General features: G+C 40.2%; 1 protein-coding gene across 1 annotated transcript; it reads left to right on the top strand.

The window, feature by feature from the left end:
* Positions 1–166: 166 nt before the first annotated feature.
* On the top strand, positions 167–21,142 carry LOC117509102 (zona pellucida-like domain-containing protein 1). The gene is made up of 10 exons (XM_034168889.1): positions 167–330; positions 2,826–3,046; positions 5,827–6,008; positions 6,304–6,376; positions 10,197–10,294; positions 10,503–10,583; positions 10,795–10,966; positions 15,677–15,782; positions 15,867–15,896; positions 20,956–21,142. The coding sequence occupies exons 1-10, from the start codon at positions 192–194 to the stop codon at positions 21,126–21,128; spliced, it is 1,275 nt and encodes a 424-aa protein (XP_034024780.1). The 5' UTR covers positions 167–191; the 3' UTR covers positions 21,129–21,142.
* The last annotated feature ends 1,501 nt before the right edge of the window (positions 21,143–22,643 follow it).

The raw sequence follows: 22,643 nt of genomic DNA, 5'->3' as shown, positions 1-22,643 counted from the left end.
AGGGATAAGACAGGATTAGGAGACCGAGGTGAAGGTGGTGTTCTACTCGGACAGAGGTCGGAGTTTGCTTTGAAGGGAACAAACGAGGCAGCCAGTTGTGTTTTGAACATCTAATTTTGAAATTGATACTTCTTGTAACATCCGCGTCCTGCACCAAGGAATGTGGTTAATGCAAAGTTGACCTTCTGAAGATGATAGCAGGCAAACATCTCTCAGGAGCCGAGATGACCAGAATGTGCTTAATCTTTGTGGTGCTGAGTAACGGGGCGACGGTCCAGGCACAGTTTAATGGATACAACTGTGACGCCAACTACCACAGCAGGTTTCCTGGTGAGGATCCTACAGACAATATGTGACGAAAATTAGCTGTTCTTTCACAAAAATAAGCTTTTTTCCACTCAGATGGCAGATGGGAAAGAAAGAAAGAAAGAAAGAAAGAAAGAAAGAAAGAAAGAAAGAAAGAAAGGAACAGCTGGTTCAGTCAGTGGTGTAGACTGTTACACTGAAGTAAAGTTTTATTTATTTTTGAACCTCTGTGTTGGACAGCTTGAGCTTTGTATTTATGTTAAACTGTTATTAATATGTCAATCTACTAAAATTAGCAGCTGTTTTAATTCTGAAAAATAATATTCACAAAAATGGGTAACAGAAAGAGAGCTTTAGTGTAATATAATGTTTGAAATTACGCACATTTAACTGAATATTTTATATGCATGTACACAAAATGGTATTTTTGATTAAGATACCACAAATTTGGAATGAAATTTAAACAAACTTGAATAAAAATAAACACCAGTGATTTTAATCAGTAATTTTAACTTGTAGCATATAATGAGTTTAATTTTTTTTAACAGTGATACATCATATTTTTTGTAAATAAGTAATAAGCGTATGTTAATTTGCAATATGCAATATGTGCTTGTGTGGAGGAATTTAGTACAAATTTGTTCATGTTTTTAGTAATCTATAAAACTTCTTATTAAAACATTTTCATGTATACATAGAAGTACCTGCTTTTGCTTTATTTTGATGAAAATGTACTTTTCTAAAATATTGCTTGACAATAGTAATAGGTAAATAATACCAGATTATCAAGCTTAAAAATTGGCAATGAAGCAAGTATTAGCTAATATAGGCTGACTATAGCCTTGCCTAGTTGGTCAACAGGCAAACTAGCATGACTCTTTAGCTTCTTATAACTTGCTTTTGGCTCAAGGTTCACTAGTCCAAAGGTTCAGTAGTCTGGAGGTTCAGTAGTCTATGTGTGTATTTACTCCAAATTAAGTCAAAAATCGCAATTCACAGTCATCCGTGAAGGTTGGATATTTGCTATTTGAATTAATTTCAATTTCAATTTATTTTCATTTATATAGTGCCAAATCACAACAAAGTTGCCTCAAGGCGCCTCACAGAAGTAAGGCCTAACCTTACAAGTAAGGTCTAACCTTACCAACCCCCGTTACCAACCTCACCAATTAAATGCCACAATCTTAATTATGGAATATTGTGTATGACAATTACATTGTACGGTGCATCTTTATAACCAGTGAAGTTAAAAACAAAGTGACATTTTTAATTATAGTAACATTCACTCTCTCATTTCAAATAATCTTTTTAATTGAAATGAAAAGCACATGTAAGTATACAGCTAGTAGTGCAGCCTACTGAAACTTGGCATCAAAGTATATTAATTTATTGACCTAAACCTTCGGACTAGTGAACCTTCAGACTAGTGGGATGTTGTCATTAAGCCAATTTATTACTATCTAGCTGTGAATACAGTAAATGTATGGATGCTTGTTTATGTCTCAGTATTATTGAATTGTTAATGAATATCACTGGATTATTCTTGCAAATCTTGAAATACCTCAAATTAAAAATGCTCCAAACATCTATTGGGGACTGGTTCGGTGAGCCAATATTTGCCACCAAGTAAACTAGCATGTTTGCTTTTGGCTCATTCAGCCTGATTACTAGTAACTAACTGCACATACAGGAAATATATGAATGGTTATTTACTTCATAAAAGTACTGAATTGTTTGCGAAAGTCACTAAGTAATGGTTGAAAATCACAAAATACCCTGAATTTAGTAATACTCTGAACTTTTGAAACTTGAGCATACTATGTGGGACTGTGCTAGCTTATGCTAACTGCAGTGCCCTAGGTAGCTACCAAGTAAGCTAGCATGACACATTATCTTATAATTTGTTTTTAGCTCATTCAGCCTGATTACTACTAGCTAACTGTATATGTAGGAAATATATGAATAGAAAATATTAAATTTTAAAGTGAAAGTCATCAAGTAATGGTTGGAAATCACAAAATACTTTGAAATTAAAAAACACTGAACTTTTCAAACTTGAGCATACTATCTGGGACTATGGTAGCCTATGTTAACTACAGTGCTGTAGTTAGTCACCAAGTAAGCTAGCATGACTCACTAGCTTCTCATAATTTGCTTTTGGCTTATTAAATCTATGAATGCCTATTTACTTTGCAAAATTATTGAATTTATAGTGAACATAACCAATTCATTTTTGTATTTTGGATATTTTTATCCAAGCATGACTTACTTTTACCTTTATAGCTGCCTTTAAAGTTTCATGTTATCACATATTTAAAGTTTATTCATTTCTGAGGTAATGTTTGTCATCTTGTTCATCATCTCAGATTTGGAATTTTGATTTTAACATCTGCATTACCAGGTGAAATCCAGTAGGATGGAATCAGTGGTCATGTAGAGAACAGAAAACCGGGTGGGGTGAATACAATTATTCCCAGCAGCTTTTCTTTTCATCTCATCAAACTTCTCTGTTTGTTCAGGAGACCGGGACATTAATGTGTACTGTGGGGTCCAGACAATCACCTTGAAGCTCAACTTCTGCCCCGTGCTTTTCTCCGGCTACACAGATGCCGACCTGGCCCTGAACGGTCACCACGGCGACGCACATTGTCACGGCTTCATTAACAACAACACTTTCCCCACAGCAGTTCTGTTCAGCATCAGTCTCAGCACCCTGGAGGCTTGCGGCAACAGCCTGCTGGTAAACAACCTGGACAACTATACATTTGGCTTTATATTTATGCGATTTATATTTCATCTTCAAAAAAGAGACTTGAAGTACCTTTTATTACTGTGAATTTGATACACTGAGTTTGCATTTTATTTGTAATTTTCATTGAAATAAAGTTTAGACAAAGGTAATTTACAAACGTGTGACTCACCTGTCAAAAGTTCTGATTTCCAGTGCCAGCTGAAAAAACTGAAAAGCTGCACAGAAGGGTCAAAATTTGTATGACAAACATACTTTTGTTTGAAGAAATCATGATTTTAAGACTGTGAAGTACCGACTTAGTATTCATGCTCTGTTGGTCAACAGCAATTATTAGTTCACACCTCTGCAGAGCGTTGCGTATGAGGTGTGAAAGCCACGAATAAGATAATATACTCAAGAGCTATTCAAAGGAATTACAATTACACAACTCAGACACACTGCAGCTTGACAACAACAACTTGTCCCACAACAGCTGGTAAACAAATGAGCATGAATTATAAGAATCTAATTCTCAGTTAATATTAAAAAGTTACTGGTCTGCAATGATGAAATGTGTGTGTACATCTAGAATAGATACTAGCCAAGTGTTAGCCAAGTTCGAATCCATCATGACAACTCCTCTCACCCTCTACACTGGACTGTAGTGGAGCTGAGTAGCTCATTCAGTGACAGACTGAGGCACCCTCAGTGCAAGAAGGAACGATACCGCAGGTTGTTCTTCCCTGCTGCTGTCAGACTGTACAATAACACTGTGAAATAACCACATGTGATAATACGTCCACAAATCATGTGCAATAACAACTTGTTTACAAATCCCAGCACTAATGTCACCTTATCTCATCTAAATTCTGAAAGTCTTTAAGGTTGCATGTGAGCACCATCCACAGGTACTGCACATAACGTTGATGAGGGTGAAGGACTCTTCAGCCAGCACCTTCTCCACAGACTAATCAGTTTTCATACCACCTGGAGAGCAAAGAAAAGAAAAGAACACCAAAATGTCCAGCCACACCCCCCAACACACAACAGACGTGAATTTCTCCACTGTGAGATCAATAAAGTCTTATCTTATCTCTTATCTTATAATATCATAGGATGTGGGCTATACATGATTTTGCCAGTAGATGTTAGTAGTCTCAAATGAGCTGTTAAATGTGGCTTAAAATGTTGAAGGTTTTGGTGAAGCATTTGGCTGGGAGGCTCACTGAATTGCTGAATTGAGTTTATGTCCCCGTCGCTACACTCAGTGATTGGTGTTGCATAATGTTCATAAATATAAAACATTAAGGCCAAACATCTCTTTGAGCTGTGCTACCAGGACAGTGGTTTCATAGGGACACAACAATATGTCTCCAAGTGTACATACGGCTTATGTTTTTTTTTTTTTTAAGATTTAAGTCATAAAAATAATTTTCTTTGGCACCACTATCATTTTATCTATTAGACTTTAAATAGGGGAATCACAAGATGACATTGCCAATATGATCAAAATTTGCGTTGTCTGTGAAAAAAATAAAAATAGATCTCCTGAAGGTAAAAAAGTTCTAATAACAAGTTGTTCTTGAACTACTTACGGTAGTGACCCATACAGTCTAAGATAGCGACTACAGCAATGTCATAGATCACATGGGGGCTTCTGTCAATGTCCGGGTGGGATGCTGGGAAGCACACGGTGACACCCAATCAGAGTAGAGATGCATGATGATGTCAGGCCGATACTTGCTCAAACAAAATTACCCAAGATGATGGGAAACACTCCAAAATGGCTAATTTCTGTATAAATTTAATATGTTTCTTGTATAATTTGAAAATGGTATGGAGAAATAAGCACTAATCCAATGTAAAAATGCTGTGTTGTAACCATCTTACGGATGTTAGCATACATGCCACATGTACGCGCATGACACAAAGTCAAAGGTAACTTCCATTAAAATCTCATGCGCATGCTTCCTTCTGCAGACACCGTTAAAAGGAAAATAAAATATTCTTTATGGAATTCCCCCCAGATAAATATGTTCATTTCATTAAAATGAGCTGTAAATTTGCAGCAATGCTTGTCTTTCAGTAGATAGTAAATTTTGTTAGTTTTGTGATAGTTGAAAGGCCATTTTTTTCTAGTAATTTTATTTTATTTATTTGTTTTTGGGTTTTTTTGTGGGATATATGTCTCCAACATTACAGAAGAAAGGCCAGTGGATTCATGGGTATGCAAATATATGTTTCATTAAAAAATAAAATAAAATTTTAATGTATTTATTTAGAAATACAATAGAGTTGAGTTCTGTGTACAATGTGAAAAAAAAAAAAAGAATTTCACTGCAAACGTACACTTGTCTGATTGTGACAGTCTAATGGAGGGCCCCTGTTAGCTGAACAGCTTTTTGTGCAATTGGACAAGAGTTAATCGAACTCGAATTTACACAACATGACCCACTAAATTAGACTTTGCTCCTATCCTGTTATTAGGTGATATAAAACCGCCACAATATTATAGTAGGAGTGCACTTGTTAGTGATTTACCCCGACAAGGCACAAAACACTGTTTGGCAATGTGCAAAAATAAATAGAGAACTTCCAGACCAGACTCAATGTTCTCACCAGGTGCTGTGAAAATCGATTCATTACTTTGTGAGTCGTCATGTTAACAATGCAGCAAACTGTCACGGGTGAAGGCGTAACCTTCTCGGTGGGGGCAATAAGCACTTTATTGATTTGAGACATAGCAAAGTGGCGGCTCGCTGATTCATACAAGGTGCTTCTCTCTCCAGGTCAGCACAGCCTACGGGGCCAATGCCTACGGGAACCTGTCTCTGGTCCAAATCGGGACGATCTCAGGTTACATCGACACCCCCGACCCACCGACCATAATCAGCTACCTGCCGGGTTTGTTGTACAAATTCAGCTGCAGCTACCCGCTGGAGTACCTGGTCAATAACTCACAGCTTGCATCGTAAGTTGCTCAGATTCCACACGAGGACTTGACCTTTCACAAATTACCCGCTGGATTTCTTCCTCTGCAGTTAAATTGAGATGCATTTGTTAATTAAGAGCTTCATTTGTTGTGTTCCTTAAACTGTGCTGGCTTTGCACGGTGCATCATTTTTTGATTAATGCTAATTCCCGCGCATGAATTTATTACTCTAAAGTGTAACTCGAAGATGTGCTGCAGCCGTCTACGTACAAGTGTCGCACCTTTCAAAGGACATAAAAGAACAATGTAATAAATAAGATGCATCTTTTCACAGCTCCTCTGCTGCTGTGTCTGTCAAGGACGGAAACGGAACATTTGTGAGCACGTTGAATATGATCTTATTCAATGTGAGTACAAAGCATCTCTCTCTCGCTCTCTCTCTCTCACACACACACACACACAGAAGGCTTTGAGTTTTGAGGTGCAAAATTAAAACTGATTCATGAGCTTTGAATCGCTTTTCATTTCTTCAAGTCACACTATTTTTTTAAAAAAAATGTAAACACAGTTTCAGCTTTTGAGTAAAAAACACTTCATTAATTTGTTTGAAAGAGCTTTTCTTTCCTTTCATATAAAATATGGTGTTTAAAGATAAAATCCACTCAACAATTAGTTTTTTGTGGTTATATCTACTAAATGTTTCATTTACATGACGCACTGTGTGTCACAATTTATCACAATAACTCTTTTTACATTCTTCTACTGAAGGGCACAGATTCCCCCTTAAAATCGTTCAAACCAGTGTGACCTCAGTATAAATCTGAACTGGTCTGTTTCAGGTGCAGTGGGCAGGGCTTGAGGACTAGTTTACTTACTAACAGTTTTTAACTTACTTTAAAGAGTGCTGCAGTTGATAGGTCTCAATACTTCCAGTCATTCAGCAATTTGTGTACATGGTAGATCTCAAAGGCCACTTGACACACCACTTTATGTGCACAGCCATGCACAGTGGTCAGTGAACACTTTTCAGACATAGCGGAAGCAATAGATGATAAATAACACTATATTCATGTATGTATTAATCCAAGTATTGTAACAAACATCCAGCATTATGTCCTTTTGGCCTATTCCATGTGCGTATGCACTCTGTCCATGCTGATCTCATTCGTCACCAGTAAACCTGTCACTTCTGAGTGCACCCTATTTCTGCTGTGCTGCAAGCACTTGGTGCATTTGTGTCTTAAAGGCAGTGACAGGTGCCACTCTGGCTGGTTGATTTTATGTTTTTTTTTTTTATGCTGACAGCATGCTCATGTCTAATGAAGAGGATAAATCCAACCCATTTTACTCCAGTTGCCAAATTTTATGTTCAACTTATGGAGTTTGGAACAGGTTTTACACATGTCCCAAATTCATGACGTGTCCAAGATAGGGCCCCCAGTCATTTACTGGCAACTCATTCTGTGAATTTAGATGTGATAGGAGAAATTAGCTTCCAACCAAATTCAACCAAGGAGTAATTTTACTTTTATATTCCTACATGAAAAATGGGTCTGAGCAATTTTTCTTAGTTTTGCTGTTGCTCAAAATGTCATCTATTTCACACATTCAGTGTTTCCAGGCCACATCACAACAAAATATCTATTTTCAAAATGTGTTTTGTTGTTGCTAATGTCAAATATTATCCTTCATTTCAGACCAACATAAAAGGCAGCTTAAAAAAAAAAAAAGGCTCTAAGCACATTACAGTAATGTGTCACATTCACACTGATGCCAGGAGCAGCTGTATAAGATGCTCAGCTTCACACTGATACCAACCCAGGGATTACAAACCTTGCTCAAAGGCACCTTAGTGGTGGCAATAAGGGTGAGACAAGTGCTGTCTGTTCAGGGGATTGAATTCACAGCCTTTCAAAGTCTAAGTCCCTGAGTTTTTGCACCGACAACGTGCATCGTGACGGACACAAATACAGAGTTGTGTTATGACGTGAGGACTGCAGACATCAAATCAACAATGGTTTACTGTTATTTTGGAGAGTGAAGAGTTGATTAATGTGAGCTACAGTTTAGAAATTAAAATATTTTGTGGACTGTGAAAATGTGACATTTATATAAACTGAAAAGATAAACTACTGTGAAATCTACATAAAATCAAACAGTTACAGCAACAAAAGGAGAAAGCATATGACTCAAGAGATTGTGTGTGTGTGTGTGTGTGTGTGTGTGTGTGTGTGTGTGTGTGTGTGTGTGTGTGTGTGTGTGTGTGTGTGTGTGTGTGTGTGTGTGTGTGTGTGTGTGTGTGGAGGGGGGGAGTCACAGTTTTTTACATTTTCTGATTCTTACTCTGTATTATCTGTTTGTATTTTGATCTGCACCCGATAAACAAATATAAAAGTTATTTCCTTCAGTATCTATATTAATTTCAAGTCCAGGTTCATATATACTTATTTTATACAGTTTATAGTTAACCCTCTGGGGTCCGAGGGCATTTTTTGAACAGTTCACTCGCCTGGCATAAATGTTTTATTATTGCTGTTAACAGCTCTCCCTGCATCCCACAATCAAGTTTTATGTCTCTTTTTTCAGGACAACCTGTGCTTTCAGAATATATATGTTTTTGTTGTGTTTTATAAGTGTAATAAAGGTTTACAATCAAAAATAGGCAAGGAAAAAATAAAGCGAAAAATAATTTTCCACACACATTTATTTAAAACACACAGCAAACTATAATAAACAACTGTTTTGACACTTTATAAAGGTAATTTGAGGTCTTGTGTGAAAGACTGTACAACAAAAAGGTTCAAACAATAAACACAAATGCACATTTTGAACAATATATACAAAATGGTCTATGCGTTTAGTTGTCCATTGATATGGTAAACAGTGCTTTACGCAGAGAAGGCAACCGAGTTATCCAGTAACATTCACATGCAAACTCGTGGAGCAATCCTGATAGTTACACACTCTTTGTTTGAGCACGTGAGATTATCATCAGAGGCTCTCCGTCTGCTCCTGCTTTCACTGATTGCTGTGCGTAATGGTGCAGGGCGCACTGAGTATGTACTAATAGTATGTACTCATTGGAGCACCCAGGGGGCTATTCAAACGGGCCAACTAGTAACACATCACTCCTGAAAACGATCTTTGGCTTTTCACGTGAGGTAAATCTGCCTTACAATTGGATTTTGGAAAATCATGTGACAGTGAACCAATTCCAATTGGACACTCACATTGCGCACGTCATCACACAGCTTCTATGAGGAGTACAAAGATGACCGATGCTGGCTCAGAAGTCTGCAGAGTTAGCTTCCCCCCAAAAAAGTAAGTTTCTATCTCATATCATTAAAAAGTTATTTATAATTTAGTAAAACTTGGTCTTAGCCGTCGTAAACGAGGGCGTCGGCCCCAGAGGGTTAAATATTTATTTTTAATAATAATATTACAATGGTAAATGAATCGACTGAATTTATATAGCGCTTTTCCATCTGCATCAGATGCTCAAATCACTTTACAATTATGCCTCACATTCACCCATTCACACAAACACACTCACACACCAATGTCAGGCTGCTGCCATGCAAGATGCTCACTACACACACACACACACACACACACACACACACACACACACACACACACACACACACACACACACACACACACACACACACACACACACACACACACAGAGCAGGTTTTTCTTGGTGCCATATTTTCCAGAGTTTAAACTGTACTTTTTATTACTGGCTTTTTGTGATTTGATTCTGGATAAAGCCCATATTTATAGTTATTATTAATAATAGTGTGTTTGTTAGGGTTTTCCAAAGATTTTTCCTGACTTTGAACTATGACCTTGAAAATTATGATATGAATCTTCGGTAAAAATTTCATAATGATATTTGAAAAATTGTGGGTTTCAGGCTGTTCACAGACAAACAAACAAAAACAAACAGGGGCGAAAACATAGTTGGCTGAGGTAATAAAACTTGTATTTCTATAGCACTTTAAGGTATACATATCAAATCAATTTTTAATTTTTGGTATTCAGGAATTTGAAATTTTTAGTTTTTTTTATTTTACCTATTGTTGATTTATTATGTCTGTATTGTGTTATATTATTATTATTATTATTATTGTTGTTGTTTTAAGGGACTTTTTTCTAAGAAATAACTATGTGTTGTAACATTATTATTATTATTTATTCCTTTCTCTTCACCTTCCTCGTAGGACTCCACATTCAGTCATCCTCTCTCCATTCCGATGGCTGGACTTGACCTGAAGACCCGGGTTTTTGCAGCCGTGAAGGCCACAAACTTAGACAAACGGTAAAATACGGGCTGCAGAAACAGGCTGACGGCGTGCACCATCGTTCCCACCATCACGTGCCCACATTCAGCTGTTTGCAGACTTTCATTATGCCACTGTGTCATTGAGCGAGGTGAAGGCGTCTGTCAGCGGCACAGAGAGACGGATCTGTGTTGTCTCATGTTAGATTTCTATCCCCTGTCCCACCAGAGTTTTGTCTCTCTGCAGGTGGAACATCTTGATGAACTACTGTTACACAACGCCCTCAGGGAATCCCAATGACCAACTGCGCTACGACCTTTTCTTCGGGTAAATTTTCTTATTTTTTTGTTCCCTCAAGATAACGACTTGATAAACCACAAAATGGAGCCATTACCTGCTCAGGTTTCCTTGTCAATCTCGTCCTCATGAATGCTACATTTTTTTCCCCTTAATGACCGTTTAGCTCTACATCCAGACGTCCGCGTGTGCGTCTGCATATGTGCATGGATGTGAGAGTTGTTGTGCTTTTTTGGAACAGCTGTCACAAAGACCCCCAGACCACCGTTTTTGAGAATGGCAACAGTCAGACGGGCCGGTTTGCCTTCGAGGTTTTTCGCTTTGTTAAACACAGACACCAGAAGATGTCGACGGTGTTTCTGCACTGCGTCACAAAGCTCTGCAGGGCGGACGACTGCATCATGCTCATTCCAGTAAGTATGGAACTATGGTGTCGTACAAATAATACTGCTTCATTTACAATCAAACTAAAAAAAACTGTTTGATACTTATGTTCAAAATAATTTGAAAAAAATCTACATGCACGTATTGCAAAGGTGTTGTACTGCTTTCTCTTCACAACTGTAAGTTGTGTTTGTCAGCAGAAATTCTGTCTTTTTGGTAAACTTTCATATCTTAAAACCAGGGCTTTGAACCAGATCATAAAAAATATACATTTTCTGGTTTTGTTTTTTTTGTTCTTAGCAAAATTCCAAAAGTTTATTTTTTCATTTTTATTCCACAAACCAGTTCAAAGCCTTGCTTAAACCGCAACAACTGTAAAACTAACAAAATCAAATTTTTTTTAAACATTTATACTGGGAGGTCAAAGCTCTGTGTGCCAAAAAAAAATCTTGCATTTCTGACATTTAGAAAGGCCTTTTTTCAGAATTTTTGGTTTCAATTAGGAAATGTACCAGAAGCCCTGAAACGCTCACATCTCCCGCTACATGATAACAAAAGCTGCTCAAATGTGCAGCAAGGTCTCAGCTGTTTATTTATTTGACAAATTAACCTTTGCCTAAAATAAGATGGGCTGACAGACAAAGTTCAACTTACAGTGGTGTCCCTGACCTTAAGGACAACTTGTTGTATCCTAATATAACACAAATAAATCACTCTATCAGAATGTACTTTAAAATTTAATTGGAGTGTTTTTGTTATATTTTAATTGGAGTATACATGGCATGAGCACAATCTATTTCACAAAGATACATCAACCGAAGCTCTTGGAGTTATTTCAGCTAAAAAAAGTTCAGCTAAAGAAAAAAACAAAAACAAACAAACAAACAAAAACTAGAGGTAGAAAACTCCAGCTTTACTGATTAAAGATCCAACCACGTATTTGTTCCAGCCACCAAGTAAAGCATCCGATTCGTCACAGTTCAATATGCAGGTGCATGAAACAAATAGTGAAATCACCTGTTTTAGGTCCACAGGTGGAAGCAATGCATGGTGGGACTTTTATTCACTTAAACTAGGGTGTTCCAGCTTTGTCTGCATTTACAGTATGTTCTCGAGCTTCAGTTGCACGCTATTTTCTTCAAAATCCCTCAACCAGGAACACTTTAAGTAGGCTAGTGACATTTTGAAGATACAGTGATAACAACAGTCAGCTGTGGCCTTTAGGAAATGATACAAAAATGTCAAAAACAGCAGTATGACCTTGAGCTTCAGTCATGTTCTAAACTGTGCAGAGATGCTTAAAACTGGAGTGATTTGGATAGGGTAGTGTCCATTTTTAAAATGTAGTGTGGTAACAGAAAATCCTGTGGCTTTTGAGTGAAAAAGTTGTTAAAAACAGCACTTGTGACCTCGAGCTACAGCAGTGTTCTGACGATTATAAAGATGTTTAAACAGGTGTTATTTAGATAGTGAAGTGTCAATTTTTTAAAGACAGAGTCATAATCACATGAGGCCTTCGAAGAACTGTGCAGAAAGTTGTCAGAAATAGTGCCAAGATAGTGGTGCAGTATGACTTTAAGGTTCAGTAGTGTTCTGATTTGTGGAGACATGTTGAAAAGGGATGAGTTAGTCCCTGTTCAGACTGCCAGCTCAAATTAGAATTATTGTATATCTATTTCAAATCTGATCTCACTAATTGACTGTCCATATTATAAGTGACTAGATCTGATCTGTGTGTCCATGTGGAAATCCTTATTTTAGGTCTTGTCCACATCGGTTGCTATAGGAGTGACATATCACACAGCAAGGCATGTGAGCAGAGTAGGAGCAAACACAGAGTGTTATATTTGAAAAAACTGAAGTGTCACCTTATCTTTCACTCCATCTGTTGACCCCAAAACATGAATCATCCACAAATCGTTAATTACAGCACTCAGTTTGGAATAATGTGCAAAAATTAAATTTTATGGAATTAGTGAATTGTATTGCTCATTTTATTACTTATTTTAATGATTTAAAAAAATAACTAAAATTAAATTTTTGCACATTTTTCCAAACTGAGTGCTGTAGTATAATCAGCACGAGACCACTGGTTTGTGCAGTAAATTTTTGTCTCACTACACCTTATAACTTTGACGCTATTGAAAATTTAAACAATGAAAAATTCTCCAAAGTTTTTCACAATGACATTTTTCCAAACTGAGTGCTGTAATATAACCAGCAGGAGACCACTGATGTGTTCAGTGAATTTGGTGACCCCTCCCCGACGGTGGACTGGACGCTTGCATGGAGTCTCATCAATTGTTGTTGTGTTGTTTTGCATACTGTAAACCTTTTTCGCTAGAATTGTCCAAGCAGAGAGTCACACCCGAGTCTGGTCTGCTTGAGGTTTCTTCCTTAGTATCATCAGAGGGAGTTTTTCCTTACCACTGTCTCCTGTGTGTTTGCTCAAGGTGGTAAGGTTAGACCTTACTCGTGTGAAGCGCCTTGAGGCAGCTTTGTTGTGATAGAATTTTTTTCAGCATTCACATTTTGCAATTAATGGTTTGGGGATAATTCATGATTTGCACCTGATTCATGTTTTGCGGGTCAACACCATCTTACTTTATTTTTGCAAATTGGAGTGGTAATGGACCCACTCACACCATGCGTCAGAACCATGACTAACCCAGAATGCATCTGTGTATTATTAAGCCTGAAACATGCTGCAAGCCTAATGTCGGTCCCGCGTGACACATGGCGGATTGCTTTCAGCTGCCTTGCTACTCAATCGTTCCACATCATTTGCCTTTGATAATGACTTTTAAGGCACACTGCAGTGGCGTAGAGACAGACAGGGCAGCATGTGCTGTCGCACTGGGGCCCGGGACATACAGGGGCTGTGAATTTGTCTGAACTAATTCATGTTATCACAGTGACGCACACTGTGCACAGTGTGCATAAAAATGCACATCATGCGCGTTACGCAGCTGATTCATTACCTTATAGCCTTGAAGCAAACCTCTCTCTGTCAGGGTTTCCCAACTGGTGAAACAGTTATGCGCAATATATTCCACAATGATGTGTTTTTAATGAATAATAGGCTAAATTTACAATAAATAATACTCCGTTAAAATGATAACGTAACATCTGTTGGGGTATTTTATAAGATGCTATGCAGTGATGAATGCTGGGTAAACTACATGCTGCCTCCATGTCAACCAATGACATAGGTAGATTTGTGTCTTCCTTGACTTTTTTATGTGATTTCATAGGTTAGTTTGGGCTTTTGTGTGTGCGCGCATGTGTGTTTGTGTGTGTGTGCACGCTCCTCCCCTTGGCTCATTTAGCTGAACAATGGCTGTCATTCGACAGCACATCCCTGTAAGTCCATCTCATGTTGAATGTTTTTTTTTCTTTTTTGGAGCAAGCAGTGAGCAATTTTATCAGAACATTGTGAAAACTGACTAGAGCAGGGAGTTATAGAGAGCAAAGTGGTCAGCAGTGGCTGTGAACTTTACGTGGCATCAAAAATCATAGACATAACAAAACACACCTGGAATCTGACCTGAGAGTTCAGACCAAAATGGATTTGCAAAAATGTGAGTTGAACTATTTTAAACCTCCACATTTGGAAACCAGAGTGTCGCGCTCGTAGAGTGCAAACCTTCGTCAACACTAGTTTCTAATTCCACAAATTTTTACCTTGGAAAACATTTTCATGGTCAAAGTCCTGTTAGAAGTGATTTTTCATAAGCTAAAATGTAATACAAAATATAGATCAAAAGGGCTGTTCGATGATATATCAAATATTCCTTAAATCCGCAATATCAGCCAGATACAGATCACACTATTCACTGATAGTGCCAGTTAGTACCTCATTGTCATAAATGAGAGTGATTGAGACACTTTTGATTGAGATATAATGTAAAATGTACATCAAATGGACTTTTCAATATTAAATTCAAATGTCCACAAAATCCACAATCCGGATCAGATCTGGATCAAAATTGAGAGTGTCGGTCTGCACCTCACATTCACATATGAGAGTGACTGGACACGCTTGATTAAGATATAATGTAAAATATACATTAAATGGGGGTTTTGATGTTAAATTTAAATGTCCACAAATTTCCTGTTCCTGTAATTTGGATCAGGAACTTTGTCAATTGATAAAGGATACCAGCCTACATAATGCTTGCAAATGTGAAAGAAATTTGATCTTTTTGACAGAGGTATGAATTTTTGAAAATTAGTTCCATGTTAAAGACAGGGATTTTTCCAATTTTCCAAGATTTTTCCGGACTTTGACCTATGACCTTGAACATTTAATCACTTTCTGCCTATCAGGATATGAATCTTCAGTGAAAACTGTGGCCTCCAGGCTGTTCACAATCAAACAATCAAACAGACCCCCCCCCCCCCCCCCCAAAAAAAACAGGTGTGAAAACATAACCTCCTCCAAATTCATTGGTGAAGGTAAAAACAGATTTGATGTGATTTTTTTGACTGTTGCAACATGTGATCAGATTCAAATTGGATATGCACATACGTTGTAAATCAGATTTTTGCTGACCTCTGGACTTCGAGAAGTATATCTGTTTGTGGTGAAAGTGTTGAATGCTTCATAGCAGGTGTCAGAATGACTATGAGTTTTATTCGCTTCTTAATCTGTTCAAAGATGCTTCATGATGCTGAGTTTGAAGATGCGACACATGACCGAGGAGTAACGTTTGAAACTCTGATCATGTGATCGGCAGATCTGTGGGCATCGACGCCGGCGGGATGGAAAGGAGAGTCACGAATTCCCACCTGCAGCATCTGGAAACTCCATCATCTCAGCTGGACCGATCATCACCAGGAGCGGTGCGCGCGGCCACTCAAACCGCCATCATAACCGTTTAACATCAGCTGTCAAAATGATTCTAATAAACACTTTGTTTTCCTCAGAAGAAACTCCTGTCAACAGCTCACAACTCGGTAAGCCTCCTTATGCCACCCCACAGAATAGACCGCGTTCCTTGCCCACTGACATGTTTGAGGTAAAATATTTGGAAGCAGCATGTTTAGCGATGTGATTTCACTGCTAACGGAGCGTGAGACTCGTCCACAGCTCATCATGCAAAGTCATCAAATGGACAAAATCATTTACATTTTTCAGAATACAGCGAGCAGCTGAGCCGGAAAAGGCCAGAACTCTGGCTAGCTTGGACATCCAGGGAGGACGCCGCGCCACGTGCAGATACGCCACTTTGCTCAGTTCATCTCCAAACATCATGCAGCTGATTTATAGACACACCACATCCTGACACCGACACGCTTGCTTCTTTGTGACAATGAACTGTGGCGGCGGGCGGAGCACATCTTTTTACTTTCACCACAGTGCAGCCAGAGGGCTAAACATCACCATGTGCGGGCAGTCAGCCAGCCAGTCAGTTAGTGGGTCAGTCAGTCAGCCAGCCAGTCAGTCAGTGGGTCAGTCAGTCAGCCAGCTAGTCAGTGGGTCAGTCAGTCAGTCAGTCAGTCAGTCAGTCAGCCAGTCAGTCAGTGGGTCAGTCAGTCAGCCAGCCAGTCAGTGGGTCAGTCAGTCAGTCAGTCAGCCAGTCAGCCAATCAGTCAGCCAGTCAGCCGGTCAGTCAGAGGGTCAGTCAGTCAGCCAGCCAGCCAGTCAGTGGGTCAGTCAGTCAGTCAGTCAGCCAGTCAGTCAGTGGGTCAGTCAGTCAGCCAGCCGGTCAGTCAGAGGGTCAGTCAGTCAGCCAGCTAGTCAGTGGGTCAGTCAGTCAGTCAGTCAGTCAGTGGGTCAGTCAGTCAGCCAGCCGGTCAGTCAGAGGGTCAGTCAGTCAGCCAGCTAGTCAGTGGGTCAGTCAGTCAGTCAGTCAGTCAGTGGGTCAGTCAGTCAGCCAGCCAGTCAGTCAGTGAGTCAGTCAGTCAGCCAGTCAGCCAATCAGTCAGCCGGTCAGTCAGAGGGTCAGTCAGTCAGACAGCCAGCCAGTCAGTGGGTCAGTCAGTCAGCCAGCTAGTCAGTCAGTCAGTCAGTCAGTCAGCCAGCCAGCCAGTCAGCCAATCAGTCAGTCAGCCAGCCGGTCAGTCAGTGGGTCAGTCAGTCAGCCAATCAGTCAGTCAGCCAGCCGGTCAGTCAGAGGGTCAGTCAATCAGCCAGCTAGTCAGTGGGTCAGTCAGTCAGTCAGTCCGCCAGTCAGTCAGTGGGTCAGTCAGTCAGCCAGCTAGTCAGTGGGTCAGTCAGTCAGCCAGTCAGCCAATCAGTCAGCCAGCCAGCCGGTCAATCAGAGGGTCAGTCAGTCAGCCAGCTAGTCAGTCAGTCGGTCAGTCAGTCAGCCAGCCGGTCAGTCAGTGGGTCCGTCAGTCAGCCAGCCAGCCAGTCAGTGGGTCAGTCAGTCAGCCAGCTAGTCAGTCAGTCAGTCAGTCAGTCAGTCAGTCAGTCAGCCAGCCAGCCAGTCAGCCAATCAGTCAGTAGGCCAGCCGGTCAGTCAGTGGGTCAGTCAGTCAGCCAGGCAGTCAGTGGGTCAGTCAGTCAGCCAGCCAGTCAGCCAATCAGTCAGTCAGCCAGCCGGTCAGTCAGTGGGTCAGTCAGTCAGCCAGGCAGTCAGTCAGTCAGCCAGTCATTCAGTGGGTCAGTCAGTCAGTCATATACATCATTTCACTTGTGAGCAAGATTATTTCAGGTGTACTCAGGTCAAGGTCACACAGGTCAAGGTCAGTGGACCATATTTTGTAGCAATCTTGTGAACACAATAACTTCTTTCCTAATTGCCTGATTGTCACCAAACTTGGTATGTATGTTAGACACAGTGAACCCAAGAAGCATATTGAGGCTCAATAGGTCAAAAACACTGAACTGTACTTTGTAAACACCTTCAAGCAGAAAAGTGTTGCTTATCAATGCTTATCAATGCTTATCAATGTTTGTTCTCAAAATGAAGCACATTGTTTACCCAGCTCAAGACAAACTGGTTGCACGCCGTTGCTGATTTGGTAAGCTTCATCAGGGCAAGACTGAACACTCGGCTTGTTAACAAGATAGTTCAGAATGTCAAGATAACTGATTCTAGACGTCGGTGAGGTCACGTTCCTGAAGATCGTATTGATCAGGAGTTTTTTTTTATTTTTACCTGCTTTAGAACGATGAATCATATCCTGAGTTCACATCTGATCACAATGACGACAACTCAAATGAGTGAGCAGCGACACCAGAGAGGACATGCTAGCAAACACAGCTGATGGTGCACATCAGGTCAGGTCTGGGAGCATCTGCTGGTGCAACAGGTCTCCATATCCCCCGCATTTTAGAAATGCCCCATGTTCTGGATGGCAACCACCCAGGCAGACAAACAGTCCATCCCCACATCTCGAACATAACCATCTTTGTGCTGAAGCCGGGTGAAATGTGGGCATGTCCACGATCTTCTGCAGCCATTGGGGTCCTCAGCACCGAGGCACCTGTGTGCTGGATCACACACAGAGAAAGGCCTTGAACCATAGAAGACCTTCTTGTCGGGAGGCAAGTGTGTTAAATGCTTGTCCCAACGTGCAGTGATGATGATGATGGTGATGATGACGATGCTAATGATGGTGATGATGGTGGTGATGGTGATGATGGTAAATGGACTGCATTTAAATGGTAATAGCGCTTTTCCATCTACATCAGATGCTCAATGCACTTTACAGTAATGTCTCACATTCACCCCAATGTCAGGCTGCTGCCATAAAAGGTGCTCAGTACACACACTAGGGGATTAAGGACCTTGCTCAAGGGCCCTTAATGATTTTCCGGTCAGGCTGGGATTTGAACCGAGGATCTTCTTGTCTCATGCCCAACACTTAACCACTAGACCATCACCTTCCCTAATGATGATGGTGATAATGATGATTGTGGTGAAGATGATGGTGATTGTGGTGATGATGGTGATGATTATGCTGCTGCTAATGGTGATGATAATGCTGATGATAGTGGCGATTGCGATGATGGAGATGATAGTGATGGTTGATTATGCTGCTGTGGATGGTGGTAATTGTGATGATGGTGATGATTATGCTGTTGATGAAGATGATGGTGGTGATTGTGACTATGATGATGGTGATGGTCCTGATGGTGATGATTATGCGGATGGTGATGATGCTGATGATTGTGATGCTGATGATGGTGATGATGCTGGTGATGGTGGTGATTGTGATAATGGTGATGAGATGATTATGCTGATGATGGTGGTAATGATGCTGGTGATGGAGATGATGGTGATGATTATGCTGATGATGGTGATGGAGATGATGGTGGTAATGATGCTGGTGATGGAGATGATGGTGATAATTATGCTGATGATGGTGATGGAGATGATGGTGGTAATGATGCTGGTGATGGAGATGATGGTGATGATTATGCTGATGATGGTGATGGAGATGATGGTGGTAATGATGCTGGTGATGGAGATGATGCTGATGATGATGCTGATGATGGTGATGATGATGCTGATGATGGTGATGATTATGCTGATGATGGTGATGATGATGCTGATGATGGTGATGGAGATGATGGTGGTGATGATGCTGGTGATTGTGATGATTATGCTGATGGTGGTGATGATGATGAGGAAGGATGCTGATGATGGTGATGATGATGATTGTGATGGTGCCGCTCATGGTGATGATTATGCTGATCGTGGTGATGATGATGAGGAAGGATGCTGATGGTGATGATTATGCTGCTGGTAGTGATGATGATGAGGAAGGATGCTGATGGTGATGATTGTGCTGATGATGCTGATGGTGATTATTATGCTGATGGTGGTGAAGATGATGATGGTGATGATTATGCTGATGGTGGTGATGATGATGAGGAAGGATGCTGATGATTGTGCTGATGGTGGTGATGATGATGATGGTGATGATTATGCTGATGGTGGTGATGATGATGAGGAAGGATGCTGATGATTGTGCTGATGATGCTGATGGTGATTATTATGCTGATGGTGGTGAAGATGATGATGGTGATGATTATGCTGATGGTGGTGATGATGATGAGGAAGGATGCTGATGGTGATGATTGTGCTGATGGTGGTGATGATGATGATGGTGATTATTATGCTGATGGTGGTGATGATGATGAGGAAGGATGCTGATGGTGATGATTGTGCTGATGATGCTGATGGTGATTATTATGCTGATGGTGGTGATGCTGATGATGGTGATTATTATGCTGCTGGTGGTGATGATGATGAGGAAGGATGCTGATGGTGATGATTGTGCTGATGGTGGTGATGATGATGAGGAAGGATGCTGATGGTGATGATTGTGCTGATGATGCTGATGGTGATTATTATGCTGATGGTGGTGATGCTGATGATGGTGATTATTATGCTGCTGGTGGTGATGATGATGAGGAAGGATGCTGATGGTGATGATTGTGCTGATGATGCTGATGGTGATTATTATGCTGATGGTGGTGATGATGATGATGGTGATTATTATGCTGATGGTGGTGATGATGATGAGGAAGGATGCTGATGGTGATGATTGTGCTGATGATGCTGATGGTGATTATTATGCTGATGGTGGCGATGCTGATGATGGTGATTATTATGCTGATGGTGGTGATGATGATGAGGAAGGATGCTGATGGTGATGATTGTGCTGATGATGCTGATGGTGATTATTATGCTGATGGTGGTGATGCTGATGATGGTGATTATTATGCTGATGGTGGTGATGATGCTGGTGATGGTGATGCTGATGGTGGTGATGATGATGAGAAAAGATGGTGATGGTGATGATGGAGGGTCTGGCTGGTTGCAGATTTGTGATCCCGTCTTCATTTTGTGAAATATTGTCATCATCTGATTGGCACAGCTGTCAAAAAGCTGCAATATAAATACTCAAGAAACCCTCTGATTATTGTCGTTCCAGCAGTTCCACGAGGTGTTCCTGCAGGTGCTTTTAGACACAAGTGGTCCTGAAACCTCCTGAACTGCACTGGTGCCTTTTACACTTTAAGGTTCTGCTATTTGTTGCTGTTTATGTCCTGCAGCTCCAGGTGAGACCTCACAGCCAATGAATGCAGTCACTAGCGCTCTACTCTCAGGCGTGGTCATCCTGGGCGGAGTCAGCGTGGGCTTCTTCCTGCTTTCCCTCCACCTCCTGCAGAAATCCCGCCTCCCTACACCTACATCTTCAGGTGTTTGGAACCCGAACTTCAAATGAACAAATGTTTTTAGCCTGATGTCATTGCTTAGGTTTTGGAACTCTTCATTTGGCTTAAAGGAGTGTCCTTTAAAGAAAAACAAACAAAACAAAAAACCCCTCCCCCTTAAAAGTACACATTGGGGTGGTCCTCTGCACTATGCCAAAAATAAGAATGTGACTTTCTGAAGGTGCTTCCTGATAAAATTGTTGTTTCTTGATGAGAAAATGTTTTGTGCAAAAATTTTATTTCGATACGACAATTCTAAGCACTGCTGGGATGGAAATAGCAATGGTTGAGTATATTAGCGTAAACAAGCAGTAGTATTGTAATGAGATGAATAAGTTCAACTCCTTGCTCAGTGAAATCAATGACAGCAACAACGTTATTCAGAAATGTTATCCAGAACCTGCTGTGACAACTGGCATGACGGGTCGTCCATGTTGAAGTTGAACGCCATAAAAATGTGACCTGAGGCAGATGTAACAAAATCTGCCACTAATGAACTCATATATCCAGTTCATAACTCAAAATGTGACTCACACGTATTTTTAAATCTCATGAAATTTCAGCCAATTTATGTTTTACCTCTAAAGGAACCAAAAAATGAAGACGTACCTTGAAAAAGTTGAAGTTTTTTTTTTTTGGGACCACCCTAGTACAAATATCACATTGTCATCAGTTAGTGCATTGTTATATGTATTATGTATTTATGTCTTCCAATACCATTTTTAACCATAACATTTTTATCTTCTGTTCAGGGGCATTTCAACAGACTCTAAGGGCCCCAGGGAAAGGGGGGGAGCAAACATACCCCTCCCCATGTCTCTCTTCAGACATGTACTGACACACTGTGACATTTAAGACCACAGTAGGCATTACTGACTGCTGAGCACATCCTCTTCAATTTCAGTTTATTTTCATTTGTATAGCGCCAAATCACAACAAAGTTGACTCAAGGTGCTTCACACAAGTAAGGTCTAACCTTACCAACCCCCAGAGCAAGAACACAGGCGACAGTGGGAAGGAAAAACTCCCTCTGATGATTTGAGGAAGAAACCTCAAGCAGATCAGAATGAAAGGGGTGACCCTCTGCTTTGGCCATTCTACCAACACAATTGACAAAACAATTTAAGAAACGAATATACAGGAAATTCTGCCAGTTCACTGGACAGGAGGGTTTAAGAAACAGACAGTACACCCATCTCTGGATGGAGCTGCAGCTCGAACAGAATCGGCATCAGAAAGACAACAAATACAGAATTAAGCAACAAGAAAAACAGAAGGCATACTGAGGTGATCACCGGCCACTAACCCAAGCTTCACTAAAAGACCCAGACTTTGTGGCTTTTTACCCTTTTAAAGTCATAAAATGAATTTTAAAGGGTTAAAAGCATAGTAACATACACCCCAATTCCAATGAAGTTGGGACATTGTGTAAAATATAAATAAAAGCAGAATACAATGATTCTCTCTAACCTATATTCAGTTGAATACACCACAAAGACAAGATATTTAATGTTCAAACTGATAAA

This window comes from Thalassophryne amazonica, chromosome 4, assembly GCF_902500255.1.
Source record: "Thalassophryne amazonica chromosome 4, fThaAma1.1, whole genome shotgun sequence".
NCBI lineage: Eukaryota > Metazoa > Chordata > Actinopteri > Batrachoidiformes > Batrachoididae > Thalassophryne > Thalassophryne amazonica.
Note: the sequence above shows the minus strand (reverse complement) of the source record. Positions and strands in the feature narration are given on the sequence as shown.

Bases quoted from the DNA above. Each gene is read 5' to 3' on its own strand.
- LOC117509102 (XM_034168889.1), top strand. From the start codon at position 192: ATGATAGCAGGCAAACATCTCTCAGGAGCCGAGATGACCAGAATGTGC. The intron at 6,377-10,196 runs GTGAGTACAAAG...CCTTCCTCGTAG, and splicing joins TGAATATGATCTTATTCAAT to GACTCCACATTCAGTCATCC. The intron at 15,783-15,866 runs GTGCGCGCGGCC...TGTTTTCCTCAG, and splicing joins ACCGATCATCACCAGGAGCG to AAGAAACTCCTGTCAACAGC.